This window comes from Alosa alosa, chromosome 19 (genome assembly GCF_017589495.1).
Source record: "Alosa alosa isolate M-15738 ecotype Scorff River chromosome 19, AALO_Geno_1.1, whole genome shotgun sequence".
NCBI lineage: Eukaryota > Metazoa > Chordata > Actinopteri > Clupeiformes > Clupeidae > Alosa > Alosa alosa.
In genome coordinates, this window is record NC_063207.1 from 8,156,544 (window position 1) to 8,178,048 (window position 21,505).

General features: G+C 40.4%; 2 protein-coding genes across 12 annotated transcripts in view; one reads left to right on the forward strand and one right to left on the reverse strand.

The window, feature by feature from the left end:
• Positions 1-1,755, forward strand: part of mocs1 (molybdenum cofactor synthesis 1) — a 28,091-nt gene extending 26,336 nt beyond the window's left edge. For 4 of the 8 annotated variants that reach the window (XM_048228005.1, XM_048228006.1, XM_048228003.1 and 1 more), the window contains one exon: positions 22-1,755. In XM_048228005.1, coding sequence (XP_048083962.1) covers positions 22-1,094 — 1,073 coding nt within the window. In that variant the 3' untranslated portion in view covers positions 1,095-1,755. The remainder of the gene's footprint in view (positions 1-21) is intronic. The other 4 variants (XR_007191838.1, XR_007191839.1, XM_048228007.1 and 1 more) reach the window with 4 other exon arrangements.
• Positions 1,756-3,161: 1,406 nt separating this feature from the next.
• fosl2 (FOS like 2, AP-1 transcription factor subunit) lies at positions 3,162-14,451 on the reverse strand. Of its 4 annotated transcripts, XM_048227616.1 has the most exons (5): positions 14,236-14,448; positions 13,703-13,816; positions 10,661-10,930; positions 7,475-7,582; positions 3,162-6,457 (listed from the first exon to the last, which is right to left on the reverse strand). In XM_048227616.1, exons 3-5 carry the CDS (start codon positions 10,913-10,915, stop codon positions 5,894-5,896), a joined length of 927 nt encoding a protein of 308 aa, XP_048083573.1. In that variant the 5' UTR covers positions 10,916-10,930; positions 13,703-13,816; positions 14,236-14,448; the 3' UTR covers positions 3,162-5,893. The 4 variants fall into 4 exon arrangements, with proteins under 4 accessions (XP_048083573.1, XP_048083574.1, XP_048083571.1 ...); XM_048227617.1 differs by lacking the exon at positions 13,703-13,816 and having other exon boundaries at positions 14,236-14,451; XM_048227614.1 differs by having other exon boundaries at positions 10,676-10,930; positions 13,703-14,449.
• Positions 14,452-21,505: the final 7,054 nt, after the last annotated feature.

The window sequence follows — 21,505 nt, forward strand, 5'->3', positions numbered from 1 at the left end:
AGACCCTACTCTCCTCCTCAGGTGGATTACCCAGAGTGCTGTTGTCAGAGCCAAGGGGAAAAATCGACTCTGTTCCAGACCACCTTCATTTATCAGAGTCCAGTGTCCTGTCATCGACCCCAATAGAATTATCCCTCACAGACATTCAAGATGCAGGTCGCCCTCTGGATGCAGGCACTAAAGCACCAGAAATGCATAGATTAGTTTTGGCCAATGGAAATGCTGAGGTCACTCAGAAGAGAACATTTGTCGAGGCCAGTAGTTGCTCAAGAAACGGGGAAGTGACCGTAGGTCCTCTCAGGTTTTCTATGTCCAGAACTCCGTTGTCAGGTGGAACCTCTGATTTAGCTTCCGAAATGCACACAAATGAAAAAACAAACACGCACAACCTGCTTGGCCATGATGGCCATGCTGCACTAAAGACTGCTTCTTTTTTGCGCCAAGTTTCTGCATGTCTCCCAGTAGCGCCCTCCAGTGTACAGGGCAGTTTTATCAAGCAACCACTACCACTACTGCAAAGAATCCATCAGACTCATAGACAAGCTAAAGATGCCAATCAACAGATGAAGACTGTTAAAGATGCCAATCAACAGATGAAGAGCCCCCCAACATCCGATGTGTTGACTCACACCGATGCACGGGGTCAAGCCTCCATGGTGGATGTGAGTGAGAAAGGCACAACACGGCGTTCGGCAACGGCCAGTGCCAACGTGGTGCTGGGACGCCGAGCTTTCGACTTGGTGCGAGACAACCAGCTGGCCAAGGGTGATGCGTTGAGTGTGGCGCGACTAGCGGGCATCATGGCTGCCAAGCAGACGGCCTCACTCATTCCTCTGTGCCACCCTCTGCCGCTTGACCATGTCTCTGTCTCTGTCGAGCTACAGGAGGATGGACAAACGGCCGTTGTCACGGCTACCTGCCGCACTACAGGCCAGACTGGTGTGGAGATGGAGGCACTGACGGCTGTTACCGTGGCAGCGCTGGCCCTTTATGACATGTGCAAGGCTGTCAGTCGTGACATCATCATCACCGATGTCAAACTGCTTGCCAAGACAGGTGGTCAGAGAGGAGACTACCAGCGACACCAGACTTGAGTTGCTGCCCCTTCACATCGTCCTGCTGTAGTGATCACTGCCTTTCGTTAGTCCCAAGTGCACATAAAATACATCCAGTTAAAAAGACCCAATATAATGCAGGGAAGGTTAATAACAATGTATGTATGAACATCAGATTTAGCGTTTTCTTGTCAAGTAAATATAGGTTTGATTGGCTTTCACAGAAACCAATGCCCTGCCCTCCCATATGTTTTTCATAACTAGTACAAGTTTTACTAGACAGACAACTGAGCACAATTTTTACAGAGTATCTCTGTCATAGTCATCGTAGTTGAGCATTATTGGATTCACTAAAACAACACTACAGCCTGCCTAATATTATGCAAGATGATTTGTTTGTAGGTAATTATTGATCATTATAATTGTAATATCAAATCATATGACTAATAAAAAATAAATTACAAAGTTTCTGTACCTTTTTGACTTTACAACCCATAGCAGTGCTAAAATGTGATTGACTTGTCAAGGAAGTGTTATATTAGTGGCATGAGATGATAACAGGGCATGCTCTTTTGGCCTTAATATGTATTGTATTTAGTTTTTTGCAAATGTTTATATCTGAAGGAACTGAAGCCATTTTATTGACCAAAGTGCAGTCGAAGTTGGTGGAAAAGGATTAAAGTCAACAGATTGTAAAATCTATTGGAGTGGAGTCATTTGGATTTTTTGATCGACTATAAACACAAAATGACAGGCTGTAGTATAATGCTTCTTTTGGATTTTTATTCAATTGTATGGTCTTTGCCGATCAGATCCAGAGGGCCTATAGTACCAGGTTATAGGCTATTACATTACTATTATTATTATGCAAAACAATGTGCTGTTATATACCCATTGTATTAGGATGGCATATGTTTTTGCAAAATGGTTAATTTTTTTTATCTTAATACGTTTTTTGTTTGGTGATTTTATTGTTCTTTTGATGCTAGCTGCTGACAGAACCTATTACATATCTGACATTTAAAAATAATTCCCCAAATATGGTGTGACACAGGAGATATTGTCATCAATAGATCTTCCAGCCTTTGATAGAACTAATCATGTAGACTAAGAGAATGGGTTGGCATCACTGAACCTACCCCTGGACTGGTTCATATTGTACATGTGAAATAAATAAGTCTCTTTTTCAAGGGTTGTGGCACAATACCCTGAAGCAGCCTAGAATTTGTGGTTGGGGTTTAGGTGGAGGCCACTTCATTACTTAAAATAGTGGCAAGAAAACCTGGAAGAAAAGTGTGAAGATTCAGTAACCTACTATTTCCTGACTACACCACAAGATGGCACTATTTGCTCACCTAAAATACACTAGACGCTCCAGAAATAATGTTAAGCTCCTATTATACACTCAGTGTCACTCACATCATGTCTAATTGATCCACAGAAATCAAAGTTATGATTTAAAAAAAGGTCCAAATAACTCCAAAGGTCCAAATAACTATATCTTCAAACTCCAGCTCTCCAAAACTAAACAGTTAAATAATCCAATCACAGCCAATGAAACATTGTTTATAAAGCATAAAGCCTGCTTGTTTCAGTATATGTGTAACCAGTAGTGGTAGCCTGAAAGGTTGTGGGTTCAATTCCCGGCTTCCATCGTTGTGCCCTTAAGCAAGGGACAATGGCCCTTGTAATATAACTGACAAGTCACTTTGAATAAAAGCATCTGTTAAATGAATAAATGTAATCAGACCACATCAATGGCACATAGGCTATTTTGCGAGATTTCTCACATTGTGTGGCGCAGCTATTGCATAAAGAAACAGCTTGGAACAGTTATTTTTTTAAAGTATATTTTTGGGCTTTTTTGCCTTTATTCGGATAGGACAGTGAAGATAGACAGGAAGGAATGGGAGAGAGAGATGGGGTGGGATCGGGACATGACCGCAGGCCGGACTCGAACCTGGGTCCCCGTGGGCACTTGGACCCGTACATGGTTGGGCACTGTAGCCTGTTGCGTCACAGCGCCCCTCCAGCTTGGAACAGTTCTGATTGGTAGAGAGCAAGGTGTAATGTTCTCTAAATGCTTTACAGTAGACGAGAAGACACTTTTAAACACCAAAGTAATTTATTGAAAAACAAAGAGTACAACAGACAAATGTATCAGATTTACAGCTCTCAAAACAATGTACATAAAGGGTGTGGATTCACTGATTAATCATGTCAACACTGTAATCAAACACCATAGCTCAGCAGGAAAAACAAGCATATTCAGCACAGAGACTAATAGGCTAGACAACTGCTCAATAATGCCTGTCCTTGTTGTGACAGTAAAAAAGTAAACGCACCCTGCCCTTAACTCCAAACATATCAGAAACCAGGATTATGTCGGCTCATCAGCGATGTCTGGAACGCTACAACACACATCAATAGTAAACGTCAATAGTGTCTTGTATTGGAGCAATTTTACAATGCAGTACGTGGGGTGTATGCAGAGATTCTGTTGAGTTCTGCCTCCACATGAGCCAACATTCTATTCTATTTCTCAGGAGAGGGGTGGCTGTCCTCGTTCATTTAAAACGCATAGCGTTCAAAGTGGTAATCTCTTAATTTACAACAGACTTCTCAATTTGTCCAGTGTTCCTTTATGATATGAACTTGAGAAGTACAGATAAAGACCAAAAATGTGAATCAAGACTGGATGCCACACGTGTTCCTATAATATTCCTGACTACTATCTGTAGTCATTTACATTTAAAATTACCAGGTTTTTTTATATAGAGGCGCAACTTGTGACTTTGGTCTTCTTTAAAACACTCAAAGTTAAGATTTTCATCAGTCTCCAGTGGTTAAGAAAGAAAAGGACAACATTGAAGGAAAGAAAGGACACCACAAATTTTCATTAGGAAATGCATTGTCCATCAATACACTCTCACATTACAATAAAATATAACTACTGAGAAAACCATTTTATTACCGCCATCACTTCTAAATAAAGAAATTAACAAATACTGCCATACATATTGCTGTTTTTCTTGTTTTCATGACAGACTTTTTTCCATTATAAAGCACTTGAAAAAGCTAAATACTCGAAGCTGTGCATGTACAAAGGGGTTTACACTTCATGGTTTATCCACGTCTCTACAGATTCAAACAAATGAACAAAATGAGAAATTGTACCACACTCTCTTTTTTTTTGGTATTAATTTGTGACTTGTCTACTCCACAGTCCACCCTACTGTCAAAAACATGTAATGTAACGTCATTACTGACTTTTCATTTAACCCTCCATGGACTTTGTTAATACACGTCACGAGAGTCAAACTCCTTAAAAATAACATTTCAACAATAACATAGTTTGTTTTTTTCTACTTTGCTAAAATTGTCTATTTGCTGCACCCAGCACAACAAATTGATTAGGATTCATTCAGTCAAGTGACCACCACAAAAAGATCTACTCTTTTTTCTCTGTACCCTCTTCATTAAGTTCCTTCGGAATGTTTAAGTAAACGATCAATGGATACAAAAGTTTAAATTCTCTGATATGCATTTCACTTGATTCCTTTCTGCAAAATGAGAAGACATTTTTGTTTCCTCAATGGCACACAGTGTATAATATCTGTCCCAGCAAATGTTATCAAGCAAATTTCAAAATGGCTTCCATCAGTACAATGTACAGGTCAAAAGTGCAAATCCATTCCGTTCAAAAAGATTCAGTAAGATGTACACATCTATGTCTGAGATGTTTAACTTATCTGCATATACATATACAAAACATTATATTTACAAAATATGTAGTTAATATTGTAAACCACAGTGGCTCCCAAAGAAAAGGTCATATTGCCATGTCGTAAAGGGTAGAAGATTTGACCTGTTGTATCTGAGCATCTCATCTCACAGTACAAAATAACTTTCCAATCAAAAATGACTGTGTGCCGCGAGTCTTGGTAATGCTTGTGCATGAGCAGGTCCACTCACATAGATCAAAAAAAATCCCTGACGTCATTTTTTAAATTCTTTATCAAAGATAGAAAATTGATGCAAAAGTATTTATCTATGCCTTTTAACCCGTCAAAAGTACAGTGTTGTATTTGTAGGGTTATATAATTATTTTTTCTTTGAGACACTGAATGGTGAGCTAAACCAGCAGAGTTTAGACGAAAAGCTACATCTATGACAGAACACAGCGTCACAACAGAGGACCTGAAAATCTCAACACAGGGAATATAAAGGACGGGGTGTAGAAGGATATCTGTCTCTCTGTAGTGTCCAGAGTTCTTTCTTTGAGGATATGCTGGAAAGGTGAGACTGCTGCTGATATATTTTGCGTCTGCGTCTTGCATTTTCCATCCACTCATGCATACCAGTGTCAGAATGTGATGACCTTTTGCACAAAAACTTGGATAAAATTCAGCTCTTCATCATCAATTTCTTTTGTTGATGCTAATAATAAAATATTTGGATTTATATGGCTATGTTTCAGGTAATATTATTATTATTATTATTATTATCATTATGTTGTTGTTGTTTCCTTCTTGCCCTTCCATAGGGTTGTCTTTGATTATCTGTCTCGGACAGTATATCAGATGTTCTGAGATGAAATGCTGAATGTCTGTGACTGTATACAGTGTAGACAAGAATATAACCTTCAGGGGGAAAATCACAAATTTATGGAAAAACACTCAAACAAAACAAATAAAGTAAAGTGATTTAGCCCTTGAGGGTTCTATTGATCACCAGAGGGTAAAGGCCTCTGGAGCGCCCCCACGTGGCTGGGGGTTCTGTGACCCATATGGCTGAGGAGGGGGTTCCTTGTGAGGGCTTGGGACATTCCTGCTCTTTTAGAGAGCCAGGAGGGTGGGGGAGTTAAGCGAATCGGAGGACTGGTCCCCTCCGCTGCTGCTGCTGCGGCGGTGGGCCTTTGAGCAGGACTCGGACGACGGGGAGGGGCTCTCCGGCTCCAGCATGCTGGGGTAGGTGAAGATGAGGCTGGGCGCGCTGGGAGTGGACACTGGGGTGGACGCGCCCACCACCGGTGTGTTGAGGCTCTCGCCATCCGAGCAGAACATCCCCCCTCCCATGGAAATGGGTTTGATGACTGACGGCTGGAGTGCGCCGACCTCGTCGTCATCTTCGTCATCTTCGTCGTCGTCGTCATCCTCCAGAGGCTCCTGCTTCACCACGACTGGGTTGAGGTGGGTCATCTGGCAGCGCTGCCCCATGGTCCGCATGGTCAGTGGTAGCGGTGCGCACTGCCGCGGGTCGGCCTCATGGCGGTCCTCGGGAGGAAGCTTGCACACAGGATTGTGAGCGACGAGCATGAACTCCAGCTTGTCCTTCTCTTTCTGGAGCGTCTCAATCTCTTTCTGCAGATCTGCCTTCTCCTCTTCAAGCTTCTCAGTCTCCTGGTGACAACATTAAAAGGGTATATGAGCATCTTTCTAATGTTCATAAACATCTTTCTGACCAGTTTTGACATTAAGCATTTGTTATTCCCAAATATTTAAAATGGGGTGATCTACCACCCTGCAAAAATAAATTTCCGATAAATTATCAAGCACCCATATGCAACAAGACAGTTTTGAGCTCATCTTTATGATACCATAACTATAGATAATAATGTAACTGTTGTCAAGACTCAATATACTGTACTGGATACAGATTTCTGATCATTTGGATCTTCAGACTGTGTCAGCAACCTTTATACTGGTGCACTGCTTTAATAGCCTTCACTGTGTTGAACTGTGTTATTAAAATCAAGCATTATCAAAATATCTTGGCACTTTGTGCACAAGTAGATCCACCTTATCTGCAGAAATGCATTACTTCACAGTGCTTGGCAAACCTTCTGTTATAATATCAATCTGCCAAGGTGCAGGCACACCTGGCTTTTTTTTTTTTTTTAAAGAGAATGGGAGATAATTATGGGATTGGTTTGTTACATGCAGCCAAAACTCTCCCATGGTTAAATAACAAAGTAAGTACACCCCTTTTGAACCACACACCTGGTTCAATACAGTTCATGGACTTCTTCAGTAATAGAATGCACTATGCCAATGCAACAGATATGAATATGAATGATTGTAATTACATACAATCGTTATTGATATTATTACGATGCTATATTTTGTTTAAGATGTCTTGGATAATGGGGGTGGGAGGAAAGTGTGTGTGGGGTCAATACTCAAAATAATGTCATTAAAATGCACACACACACACACACACAGACACACAATACTGCTAAGACACTCCAGGCTTTATATTCACAAAGCATTTCATCTTGCCACTAAGAGTACTTCAAAGTCACACTAACAGCAAGATAAGAAATATAAAATGCCTGTGAATATGGGTCCTTGGGTATAACATGTCTGCTTTACCATGTTGCACCATTAAACTAGTGGGGGCCTGTGGCGTTTACTTACTCCTTGAAGCATCTCGGTGAGCTCTCTCCTCCGATTGCGGCACTTTGCTGCTGCAAGTTTGTTCCTCTCTCTTCTCACTCTTCGCTTCTCCTCCTCCTCTGGGGTCAACTGAGATCAAATAATAATGTTTTATTATCCCACTCTCTCTCTCCCTCCCTTCATTTATCTTCTCGATCTCTCTTTTCTCTCTCTCTCACACACAATCATACATACACACACACACACACACACACACATTTCCCGACCTTGTGTGTTTAAATTTGTATTTATTTTTCCTGGTGCAAGATGAAACCTGCTTTAAGACAAATAATGAGAAAATAACAGATTGAGGAGAAAAAAAATATAGGTTTTGTGACCTTCAACTGAACTTAAATTGGCTGAGACAAGAAGAGGGCTATTAAGAGTCGCAATCAATCAAGATATTTGAGAAAATGTCCATAACCCAATATTGATGTTAAATTGAGCGCAATTCTTTCTAGGAGAAATAGGTGAGTCAAAGAAGAGATCTCATTTCAAATGTTTCCCCTCCTCTGGTCAGGGCTCTAGACAAATTTTTTCCACTGGTCACACCTACAGATGGTCCCTTTTTTAGGCACAGCATGATATTAATCAATGACGTTGCACACTGATTGATAGTTCTCTGTATATGTGCACCATAGTTTTGCATTGACATTTGCATATCATTTCAATCTGAACATTGTTTCACAGCCAAAAATAGTGGCTGCCAAAATATATAATCATTTAAAAAGAAAATGTAACCAAAAAGTTCTGAAAGAAAAGCATGAGAACATCATGTTTGTTTCTACATGTACTTAATGACTGTTGACAAAGTTTTGTTTTCTTGTTTGTTTTTAGTGCGACATGAATTGGAACCGTCAAATATCGGAATTCATCGGACTTTTTTGCCTAGATATATCCTGCTTTCTATCATACCCTATGTTAAGGATTTGAGCTTTTTATTAGAATCTAAAATTCAACAAAAAAAAATAATGCAGTCATCAAGTCTTTTTACAATCTCAGGGTTAAACAAACTCAAGCACATGTTTTCTTTCAGTGATTTGAGACAATAGTCCATAGCCTACTTTTATCTCCTCTTGTTTAGACTGTTGCAATGAACTTGTGCTGTAATCAGCCAGACTACCCTTCCACGCCTTCAGATGGTACAGAATGCTGCTGTATACCTTTTAACTACAGTAAATCTAAAATAATTATGCCATATTACTCTGATTTTATGATCATTACACTGACAACTAGTTTCATTTTGAGTGGATTATACTGTATATTTGTACTGTTCATTTGTAAAGCTGTAAACAGGCTAGCCCCATCTTATATCTGTGACCTGACACACCCTCACTATCCCTCCACTGAGGTCATCTGATAAACTATTACGCCACATCCTGAACAGTTGTTGGAGGTGAAAGGTGGCCACACCTTTTCTGTGGTTGGGCCACAGTCTACACCTCCATGGGCCAGATATGTAAAAATGTGTGCAAACTTGTGTAATCACCCACAAACAAATGTGCAAGCTGATCCACAAACGGTGTGGACTGAGGTTGGCTTCTTTCAAATATGCGTTTGCCTTAATGAATATGTAATGTGAGACGTTTCTATCTAGGTGTAGAAAATACTGCGAGGAAAGCATGTAGGTTAATTTAGTACATGTGATTCCTTTTTACAAGGGCTGTATGTACACTGTATGTGTGAGAGTATGTGTGTCTGTGTGCCTTTATGAGTGTGTGTATGTGCGTATCCATGCCTCTGTATGTGTGTGTGTGTGTGTGTGTGTATGTATGTCTCTACTATTTAAAAAAATAATCAGAATTGTGTTCCATGTGGTGCATTTTGTCCGTCTTAAATGGGTCAGGGTTCTTATATTTATATTTATGTAGTTTAGCAGACACTATTGTCCAAAACTAAATCTTATGAGATAGAACATGTAAGATCCAAATAACACATTTTACTATTAGTTGAAGTCAAGAATATGTCTGAAAAACAATATGGAACATGGAAAATTGACATTTATAATAGGACATGGGTATACACTTTCCTACCAATATGTTTCCTAATAATAAGTAGCGCTGCCAGTGGATGGAATGTTATGAAATTTGGCCTGCAAACAATGTGGTACAGATGTAGCACGTCACATTTGGTCAACTTTGAACCTCAGCATAACAAGATACTGGCACATGAATGTATTGACTGCCAAATAGGCTGTTGGCAGCCATTTTGTTGAGTGAGACCAATGAACCTTTAAAAGGTGTGATATTGAAATGTGTCTGTTGCAACGTCCCGTATGGACTGAATTTGATCAAATTCGATGTACATCCAAAGAATGTTGTTGTAATCCGTGTCAAATGTCATGAAGTTCACACCGTCCTGTCACAAGGTATTGGCCATTGAAGTGCTAGATTTTTGCATCGACATCATTCACTAGGTGGTCCATGGAGCAAATGAATGCTAAAGGCCTAGGGTTAGGGTTAGATACATTATCCTGTGAACCAAGGACTCATTGTGGAGCTAATGTTTATCACAAGGAAGCTCAAATGCAGTGACAAGGTCACTAATCTGCTCAGGGTACAGAATAAGGAATATCTATGGGTGTCTACGCATGTTTAACCAGTCCACAGTCCAAAGCAAAACATACTAGAACAGCCCTGGCCTAATCAACTAACACAAGCAAGCCAACTCGGATTCAGTTTCTCAGGAATGATTAAGGGTTTGTTTAACTCAATAAAGACCAAAACTCATTGACATCACTTCCACTGAACATAAGACACACCAGAACAACCCATAGGCAATGATGTCTTCATAAGAACTGTCCAATGTAACCTCACCATCTGCAATAAAACCTCAGTATGTGTATGATAACGGATCAATTTACCTCACACTTGCTCAGCCACCTCACATAACAATCTGACAGGAAATATTCCAGGGCATCTCAACCGTCCCTCGACTGCCTTGCCCAGCTTGAGTGATTTTAAAACGTCTTCACTAACCAAGCCCTCCCCATTACTACTATTATTAGAACTGGACGAGTGGATTTTGCGTAGGCTACATATTTCGCTCCTTTAGCTCTACATGATTGCCCTGCTGTGTGTGTGTGTGTGTGTGTGTGTGTGTGTGTGTGTGTGTGTGTGTGTGTGTAATGAAATTGCCAAGAAAGAATCTGAATAAAAAATAAGTCACCCAAAAGTGTCTCACTTGCTCATCTCTCTTGCGTCGACCACGAGCGTCCCCGATGGAGCGGATCACTCCTGGTCGGGACAGTGCTGTGTGGCCCAGGAGAGCGGTACCGCTGGACACGGGGAGCCCGTACGGATGTGAGCGTGTGTATGGGTTGGACATTGAGGTGATGACTGTGGGTTGAACCATCCACTGCAGGTCCTGGCTGGTTGTGATGGCATTAATAGTGGGAATAAAGGCACTACTCGAGCCCGGCATGTCGACCCGGTGTTTCTATTCATGAGAGACAAAGAAAGAAACAACAAAATGATGAAACAGTCTCAACTAGAGAGTTGCATAGATCACCATTCAAAGTTATAATATAACCCTAAAAACATAGCATTACTCAGGAAATTTTCCTGAAACCTCTGTGTCCTCTTGAGCATTGCATGGCATTGTCCTAATCTGTAGCCTACAGTGAATCATCACCCTAGTGCAGTCGCATGGTATGCTTGACCTATTGCAGCCTAGTAACACAGTTTAGTGAATCATACAAAAAGCCCACAGTCTACTGATTTCACAATAACCTCCTGTCCATGATGCAATGGGAGACTTTACAGACAGCGTTAGAATGTGGAAATCCACGTGTGTGTTTTTGTAGCCTACTGAATAACACACCTGTTTAGCCTGCTATATTTCCTGTCTGAGAAAATGGAGGAAGAGCAGGAGAACTCTAATTTTACGCGCAATTTAACGAACGCTTAATTGAACGGTTTTAATTCATTTTGAGGCTAACACTAACTTCATGCCATTTAAATATATTGACAGTTTAAAACATTGTTTTATACGTCCATGTAAACCTATACTTGTAAGTAGCCACTGACTGATTGTTGCATCACATTGCGCTGTCGTCTTGCCTCTGAAATCGAGCTGGCTGGGACCAAATAGCCTAGTAGACTAACCAGTGCAGAAACTACTTCTGGCCTAACAGTATTAGTGGTTGAATATGCAACAACGCATGTAGCCTACCCTGAACATGATTGATTAGGCTACATTCGTATCATATGTGCCGACAGTAGGTTCCACGTGTTACTCATCTAAGCTACTGGGGAATATGCCTTCCTTGCATTTGGCCGCGCGCGAGATGACTAATCCCGAAGGTATGCCAAAGACCGTCGATTCCAGTAAGACGGGAAACAGCACGATATTTAAGGTGCAGGCAGGGAAAACAGAGTCTTGGCAAAACATTCCATGTGCCACACAAAGAGGAACATTCCACGACGTTCACGAATCCCGTAACAAGAGGTTGTCTGAACTTGACGGGAACTGATTCCAGTAAACTAAGGATGGGGATGAGAGTCATTTCTCGAAAAGCTACAAAGGACTGACGTGGTTAAATGGCCTTGCGAAAAAAGAGCAACCTCATAAACTAATAGCCTATGGTTATACGTGTAGGCTAATTGCACAGATGTCAGGATTTTATTAGGGCATGTTGGGATTAAAGCCTGAAAAAAAAACCTTATTTAAGTCAAACTAAACGCCCTATTGACGATTATAAAGACGTATTATATAGGCTAATAGTCGTGCGTCTGAAACACTCTATAGTCTGTTCTAGGTCTATCTCAAGAAAACAAAGTGTTTCCACATCATAGGCTACCCTGACAATGATACACTAAAAATAATGCCATTACTTTTCTCCCATTGCGAGATGAATGTAAACTTAGTTTAACTTTTCATGGTGCGGCAGACCAGTTCAAGAACTGCACGCTTGGCTGCTCAGAGGCTTAAATGTTTAATCAGTTTCCCTTGTATGTGGGGATAGACATCCTATAGACGTGTGTTGTATTCATAGGCTAAATCAGCGCTATAATTTAAGAAAACATTTGTTTTCTTCAGGCTGCACACAGCTAGACGTAGAATAGCTTCCGCCATCCTTCGGCTAACTACCATATTAGGTGGACAAAGCCTATTTGGGAAGCTGGAATTCACAGTTGTGTGGGCTGGTCTAGACTTAGGTGCCGTTTCTTTTCAAGGCTGGGGTACTACTACAAGGATATAGGTAACACATTTTGCCCACATTGTTTTTGCAGTAGCCTAGGCTATGAAAAGTCATCTTCATATGGCCTAGGTTACGCACCCTTCCTAGATGAGGCGGACAAAAAGACAAGCATTTTAGGCAGATGCACTGAAGATATCTGTCAAAGCAAAGACTTGATGCTTGATACATCCTCGCCAACAACCCATAGACCTCAAGCGCAAAAGCTCGAAAATTGCTCTTGGCTTGAGAAACATATGCTGAGTTTGAAAATGGCCTCTTCGATTTCTATAAGCAGACTTTCCACCTCCACTGAATTCAAGACCATGTTTCAGTTCCTTTTGGAAAATATGTGTCAATACAAGCCTGACAAACCAAACGCATGGAAACGCACGTTAACGTGGTGTAATTTATAACTCGGACATTCTACCTAGAATCTCGCCTAAACGAAAGTTAAAAATTCTAGGCTACTGCACCTACTATACATTTTGTAACCTACTCTGGCTATGGCCCGTGAGGCGCAATAGGATATCACACCAAGTTCAGATGTCAGACAATATCGACCTTAATTGCCATAATATTTCCAGGTGATGCGCTCACCGATCCATGCCACAATCTGAGCGACATCTCTCAACTAGTGACGGTGACCAGATAGAATTCCATGTTGGCTGATTTTGAGCGCATCACCGAACAACACAACAGATTCCAACGGAACTCCGGATAAAGCACACATATTAAAAATAGGATTTGGATTGGGCACCTATAGAATATTCACAGGGACACAAAATTGCCACGTCTCCGCCTATTTGCACTCGCGTAAATGGTGGACAAAAGCGCGATAAGCACAACCATGGCACATTATGCCAACCTAGAAGTGATAACGCTCTGAATCAGTGGAACCGAATTCCCAAATAATCAATCACTCATGTTGTAGTCTTTTATCAGGCCATAAAACTTTAATTTATCCTAGGCTTCCTTTCATATTTGAATTCCACACATGACCAATCAATCTGTTGCTTAAGTTAGCCTACCTGATAGCTTGAGGTAGAAATCGGACTGCCGATACTGCTGCCGCTTGTGAAGGATTCTGGCTGTGCCGGAGACGCGCTGCTGCGGGAGGATGTGTCGTAATTCCCGGGGTAGTCCTGGTACATGTTCCAGGAAAGAGGGGAGATTTCAGATGATTACTCCGGTGTAGGCTAGTCTACTGAAATCGTCTTCGCGGAGGGAACAGCCTTTCCAAGTAGGTTACACCGACAACGGAATCCCTTACTCTCAAGAAATAGTAAAGGCTGAACTAAAATGTAGCCTTAAATAGGCTAATCTACATCCAGAATAGCCAACCTAGAATTTTGAAATGTTAATTGTCTGGCTCCTAAAACGATACAGAACAGGCCTATCCGTTTACATCTGCTTTACACATCAGGCGTTCGCTCTAAATACACAAAATATATCCTTTGCGATGGAACAAGCCTACTTGTTTCTTTCGGTATAGTGTTGTCTATTTGTATACTGTTGTCTCAGGTGTTGTACCAAACTTGAGGAAAGTCATCGAGGCACCTACTTTCCGCAGCCAGTCCAGGGTTCGCGTGGAATGTAGGCTACTGTGCGGATGAATCACAGGGACGAATTCAACGTCGTTCTTGAGCTGTGAAAACTTTGATTCTTTTTTTTCTTCTGTAGAGCAATTATTGTCCTGTTCTTTTCTCGACTGCCGCACTCAGATAGCCTATGACTCACACACTGACACTATATTCTGCAACTCTGCTTATCAACGCCAACTTCACTTGGTACGTCATCGTCCGAGGGCGTAAACTAGAGCATTAAGCTTTTACACACTTAGGCCTATAAGATGAACATCTTCAGCCAACATTTTATTATTTTACAAACATATATTTATTTATCAAAACATCGTATATGTATGCAACCCTATTCTTTGAGACATTATTTGGCTCTAAATAATTAATGTGATAACACATTTCATATCAGTTGGTTTCGTCCATTGACGCATGTTTCCAAAAATGGTCAGTTGCGTCAGAGAACACGCGTGTGGGTTTCCTTGGTAAAGGCAAGCTGAAAAGGCACGTCAGCGAAGGGAGGGATTCCCTTCCTCCATTTTTCATTTCATCTGTAGGTAGGTGCTAGTTGTTTGATGTATTCGTCTCAGACTGTAGCGCAGAGAGAACGATAGGCAACCTTAAAGGATATTTCTAAAACAGTTGTGATGGTAAGAATTGCTCAGCTAAGTTCTGTCATGGCCAAGCCTAACCTATGTCATGGCTTGGACTTTGACACTTTGTGGGTGAGAGAGTTTAAAGAGGAACTAAGAAAGTCAATCGAAACAGGGTAAGCCTCGGGTAACGTAGGCTCGTCTTGCCTATGGTTTAGATTCGAAATTCAATTCCAATTGAAGCACAATAGTGAGCTGTCACCAATGGGAAGATTCTGAGATCCTCTGTGCGCCAAATCCAGCAAAACCATATCAGATGCTGAGCTAGTTAGGTAGATGCTAAATACATGTTGCTGTTAAATTAAGAACCGATTTGTCTGTAAGCAGAATGTCAAGCTATGAAATTATCAGTGACTGAAACGTAGCCTAGGGTCCAGATTGAGTAGTCGGAGACGCGGCACTAAAAATCCCATTTTCTGTAAATCCTATTTTGGGTTTATGCCCCAGATTTGGCAAAGACACTAATATTTTTGACATGCATTCAGCTATCAGTGAAGGGATAGGCTGACAGTGATCATTAAAGAATATGCTTGAAGGCAGTTCTAAGAGCTCACGCCGTTACAATAGGCAAACAATGGCATCCTGTCTGTTTTTTATTATTATATATATACAAGACAGGATGTTATACATTAATATATATATATATATATATATATATATATATATATATATATATAACATCCTCTCTTGTTGGTGTCATGCATAGGCACAAGCTACCTCAGTATAGGCCTACATCTTGTCATGCTTGGGGTCACTTAGATATTTCCATTCCACTCCATTATAGACAGAATGCCAGCTGAGATCAGATTACATTATGTGCTTATATAATTGCAAAAGGGTTCTCCAATGTTTTCTCAGTTAGCCTTTTAAAACTATATCAGATAAGTAAACAGAAGGAGCCTTCGGAACATTGGATGCATGGTTGCTGATAATGGCCAATGTAGATATTGCGATAAAGATCAGACATTTCTTTCTACAACAGCCGAGAACCCTTTTGCAATTATGTAAGCACATAATGTTGCTGCCCTGAGTAAAAAAATGTATAAAGTAAAAAGGGCAGCCGTGGCCTACTGGTTAGCACTTCGGACCTGTAATCGGAGGATTGCCGGTTCGAACCCCGACCAGTAGGCACGGCTGAACTTAGGTATTCAGTTCACTTCACAGTTCACAGTTCACTTGTGAAGACGTCACAATACCATCTTCATCTGTGCTACTGATAATTAATGGCAAGAATCAAATGGCTTGGTCAAGTTAACCTTCTAAAAAACTCCAACGCGTTTCGGCTACATGCCTTCTTCCGGGAGTTAACTGCGAGTTGCGACTTGACCAAGCCATCTTTTTAACTTTTTCAATAGAGAGTGCCTTGGAGTTTTTTTTCTTGGCATTAATTATCAGTGTCACAGATAAATATGGTATTGTGACATCTTAACAAGTGATACTTTATAAAAAAATTTTTTATCAGGGCAGCAGTTTCCAAAGAGCACCTCTAACTTAACCAAACTTTAGAGTCCAGGAAGCGCTCCTCTACCCCCCTTTTTTGTTGACTGATAATTAATGTTTCAGAAGGCCTTAATTGGATGATTTTGTCTTTATGTGCACAAGAGGAGTACATTGAGTCACAGGTCTTTTGCACTGATTGTCTAGTTATTAAGCTGTAGGTTTACATTAAATCTGTATGATGCAGCGACAGCAGGCGGGCTAACGTAAGGCAGAATCAGCATGAGGAAGTGACGTGACTGTTCAGCCGTCCTGAATGTCACAGGGGTACCTGACATTTATGATCTCTACCTGAATGTTACAGGGGCACCTGACATTTAGGATCTCTATCTGAGAAGCATAGAGGACGATTACAAACCAGCCTACTTCAATATTAGCAAAATCAGTAAAGTCTTTCTTTTTTTAATGAATGTCACAAATTGTTTACTGTTGATGAGATGGGATAATCCTTTATTCATCTCATAACAGGGACATTTTCAAGTGAAAAGTGCAATGGTAAGATAAATAAAAACAACATATAGAAATAGGTAAATGGACAGAAATATTTATTTATTCATATATTTAAATGTATTCATTTAGCTCATGCTTTTGTCCGAAGCGTCTTAAAAAGAGGATAACCTTCGTATAAGGTACAGTGCAAAAAAATAGCTGATAAAATAAAACAGATAGTACAGTGTCTGCCACTGAGCAGGGCTATATAGGCTAATCCAGTGTAATCTGCACAATTACTTATTAGATGTACTGTAATGTCATTGCGCTGTTGACGACACGTCACACATTGTATGCATCGCAAAAGAATTGAAAAGTCCTAAATGTCCTCGTAATATGATTTTCTTTCCGATATCCTCGAGCCTACACAGGAGAGGTGTTAGAATCCTTGTGCCATACAGTAGGTGGAGGATTTCCCACAGTGGCCAATCAACAACCACCAAGCCTGATAACATTACACAATATGACATTGAATACAACTACAACAACAACAACAACAACAACAACAACAATGATGAACCAAAGCAACACAAAATCAGCAACAAAGCAGCCTTTCTGAATGGATCTCAAACCCCAACACAGGATCATATTGCTGCACCTAGATTAGCTCCTTGACCTAGATCTTACACGTCCTTCATACACAAACATAAGCTCTTCACTCCGCATTCTGCTGCAATCCAGCGGCGTGCCTGAGCTCATGTGATTTGAGTTGAGAAGACTGATGTGTCCCTTACATACTTATCAAAATCAGCAGCTTCTTTTTCACCTTTACCCAGTCAACATGACGCAGTCAAAATTATATTCTGTGATTCATGATATGATGTAATACTTCATGCCACATCAGATAAGGTTTAAATATGTTTATGTTCATGTTTGTTAGCAGACACTTTTGTCTTAAACAACAATAAATATTACATAGTTTAACATTACATTATTTTACATAGTAAAATAAATAAATATTGTACACTAGGTAAGCATAAAGAGACAGGATAACATACACAGCATAACCAGTGGCACTAATACAGTCCACAGGCTCTACACAGATGTCTCATAGATTCCAGCCTGGCAAAGACAGCTGATTTTGATTAGACAACCGACTATCTCTGCAAATTTTATTTGCAGGTTTCCGTGGCAACTAATAAGGAGGACTCAGAGACAGAAAAAGGGTAGAATGTTAATATTCCGGGGAATGTGAGATTGTCAGCAAAAGAGAAATGAATTCATGCTGGAACATAAATTGGTTTATGCATACCATGCACACAGTTCCGACTATTTATTTTGTTCGAGAGGTGAGTTGAAATTCAGGTCTACACAGCATTCACACATTTAAACCTCTCCCTTATGGAAAATAACTGAAGGGATCTTATAGTATTTTGGGACAAAATATTATACTTATCTTATTGAAATACTATATATATTGTAGGAATATTATAGTATTTGAGGACATATGGAATAATGTATTCTATATGTATGTATGTATGTAATGTATAAGTCTGTCCTATAGGAACAATGTAGAGTGCAAGGATATTATCGAATATTACAAAATATTATATAGTACTATACACTCCTATAGACATCTTGGTAACACTTGCACAGTTCTTATTTGCCTGATGAAGATCTGTTGAGATCGAAACGTTGCCTTTTAATAATAAAGTATCTCTTGGAGTCCATAGAGTGTGCAGACCATCTCCTTCTCTCTCTGACACGTTTTGTCTGGCACCTGTTACAACATATTTTGGATGTGCGCACTCGTCTCTACAAAAGCGAACACATGTTAACCATTAATACATAACTAATATGTGTATGTATTAGTGATCAATAAGGTCTGTATTAAGCGTCATTACACATGTATTAGATCTTTATTCAACAATTTCTTATTCTTACTCAGTATAGGTTAACTTTTCTTGATAAGCAGTTGGTCTTAATGTAAAGTTATTAATATGTAGTATCAAAATAAAAAAATGTATAGCCTTCTAATACATTGTCTTAATATGTTATTATTCTGTCACTATAGGAGACCATGAATTAGGAGTCTATAAACTCTCTATTTTGATCCATACTATATACCAGTAACCTTAGATCAAGATCAACTGGTTACTGTAATTTCCCAACTATTAGCCGCAGCTTATACATTGATTTTGCAAAATTTCTTCAGCTATGAGGTTAATACATGGGGGCAGTTAATATGACATTAATATGGTTTTGTTTCTTTTAACTTGCATAAAAGTTGCTCATGACATCATCCATGTGGATTGGCTGATCCTCCCATGCAGGAAGTTGCCATCACATCCACCAATCCACATAGACAACATATGTTGGTGTCCACTAGTGATGTGGCACCTAACTGGCTTGTTTATGAAGGCGTGGGCGGAAGTGAGCACTTCAGGGAAGCTATTTTTAAAGCTGGCGGATGCTAACGGGCTGAGGCTAACCCCTCCAAATCCTGACCCCCTGGTCTGAACACTTATCATCTGAAGCATCACTTCACTATGCTGCAAATTCCTCTTCATGGGCTGGCATTATCAGCTTTATACGGCACATCAAAGAGAAAGCACACTAACAGCAATCAGCAGAGAACAAATTGGAACATGACAAGGGCAGCATTGCATGCTATGAGTGTTTTTCTTCTGATTCTGTCTATGTATCCCCCATCCTCCTAGGTTGCCATGGCAGCCTGTAAATTAAGTACTAGTACCTAGTTGGACTCCTCTGGACTGGGTGCTGTGAGATCGCTGTGCAGGAAGATGCTAGGACAGTGCCAGTGAGCCAGACAACTGTATAGCTGTTTGTTGTATGGACTATTGAAAACAACTATTTTACTGTTACTGCATGATGGTGTATGGGTATGATTTAGCTGTGTGGTGATTTAACTGTATGTGTGTGTGTGTGTGTGTGTGTGTGTGTGTGTGTGTGTGTGTATTTGTGGCAGGGTTGGCAAGGACAACAAATTCCTAGGTGGAGGGAGGGTGTTTTGTTTGTGCGGTTTGTTTAATTCTTCCATTTTCTTTTGAGGCAATTTTGGTTTGTCTGTTTCAACTTGTCTGTAAACTCTATTAATTCATGTATTCACATTCGTGTTTCCCTTTTACTTGGGTTTATGTGTTATCTCCCGCATTCCCTTTGACAATAAAGCTGGGACGTAACAGATTGGAGCAAAACATGGTTATGAATATGGCTATGATATTTAGCTTCTTTTTGACCAAAGCAACTTACAGAATATGAACATTGAAAAACATGAAAGCCACTGAAATAAATTTAAGTTAATACCAATTCTGAGGTCTCTCTCCACACCCTTATTTTGAGGTGAAATGAGAGAAACTGGGAGGCAAGTATCAACCTCTTCCCCTACTTGTAGCAATGATTATCTTATGGACGACTCTTTTCTTTTTATTTCCAATACGAAAGCCGAAATATGTGGCAACGTTCCAGGCATGGTGAGAACAGGCATGGCAGGGTAGAAACCAAAGATTCTAGAACAGAGCTTTGTTCTAGAATCTTTGGTAGAAACCAAGCAGAGACAGGGGACTAAAGGGACATAGAAACATAGCTGGGGAAGAAGATACATTTTCCACTGCTATAACAGGAGGTAAAACAGGCTGTTAGAATAAAGAGCAGTGACCTGACGAAGCAGTGGTCATGCACAGAGGCAACACTCTACTCTTCTACTCTGCACTGCACTGCACATGAAAAGGATGAAGAGAGGTAGGCAGAAATTAGCATATTAGAGAGGAGAGGAGGAGGAGGAGGAGGAAGGGTGGCATCAGTCCTTTCCTGAGGTCTCTTCCTTCTGTGCGGTTATTCCTTCCAGCTGGATGGAGGCTTAATGTGAGTGTGGAAAAGTGGAAAATTTAATTAGGCTGCCAAAGGGGGTTTGTGTCACTTGGCACGAGCAGTGCGTGACCCCTCCCCCACCCTCCACGCCCCTATGTTTCTTCTTTCATCCTTAACCACGCTCTTTTTTTCTGTTGACCCGCCTCACTTGCTGCCTGTACTGTACGTTTGCTCTCTGACCTTCCTTAAGGGCATGACCTCAGCTGTTTTGGGGGACAAGCAAAGGTCAACATGTTCTGACCATAGACTGTATAAAATAGGTTCCAACACTGTTTGGGCGTGACATGCTGTGTTTACACAATGATCCTTTCTCCTCTAAAAGGAGACTGGAGGACTGAACAAGCTCAGCACTGATACATCCATCAGGAGAAACTGTAAACCAATACATAATGGAAATGGCTACTCATAACAAAAACCACAATGATTCTCAGTGACAGGGTCTCTCTGTTGTAAAGTCTTACTGATATTAGTGTATAATATAATCAGTAAACAGTTTGGGTTTCTCTTCTTTCACATATTAATGAAGTGAATTTAATTTACACCTTGTATTTTCACATCGGAAATGCACAAAACACACATTTCATAACTGAAGACCTGAAAACATGTAAAGCAGAATGAACTTATCTGATTTCTCTTCACATGCACATCTTTCACCAACTCCACAGGCAGAAGGCTCGTCCTGTCCCATCGTTTTAAATGTACCTGTACATGCGTGACTCAGTCTACTGTCAGTCCACCTGACAGGTGTAGCTGCGACATGGGCCACCAAGATATGTCTCTTATGATT

Bases quoted from the DNA above. Each gene is read 5' to 3' on its own strand.
- fosl2 (XM_048227613.1), bottom strand. From the start codon at position 13,825: ATGTACCAGGACTACCCCGGGAATTACGACACATCCTCCCGCAGCAGC. The intron at 10,931-13,702 runs GTAGGCTAACTT...TCTCATGAATAG, and splicing joins TTTCTACCTCAAGCTATCAG to AAACACCGGGTCGACATGCC. The intron at 7,583-10,660 runs GTGACTTATTTT...ATTTGATCTCAG, and splicing joins AGCAAGTGAGACACTTTTGG to TTGACCCCAGAGGAGGAGGA.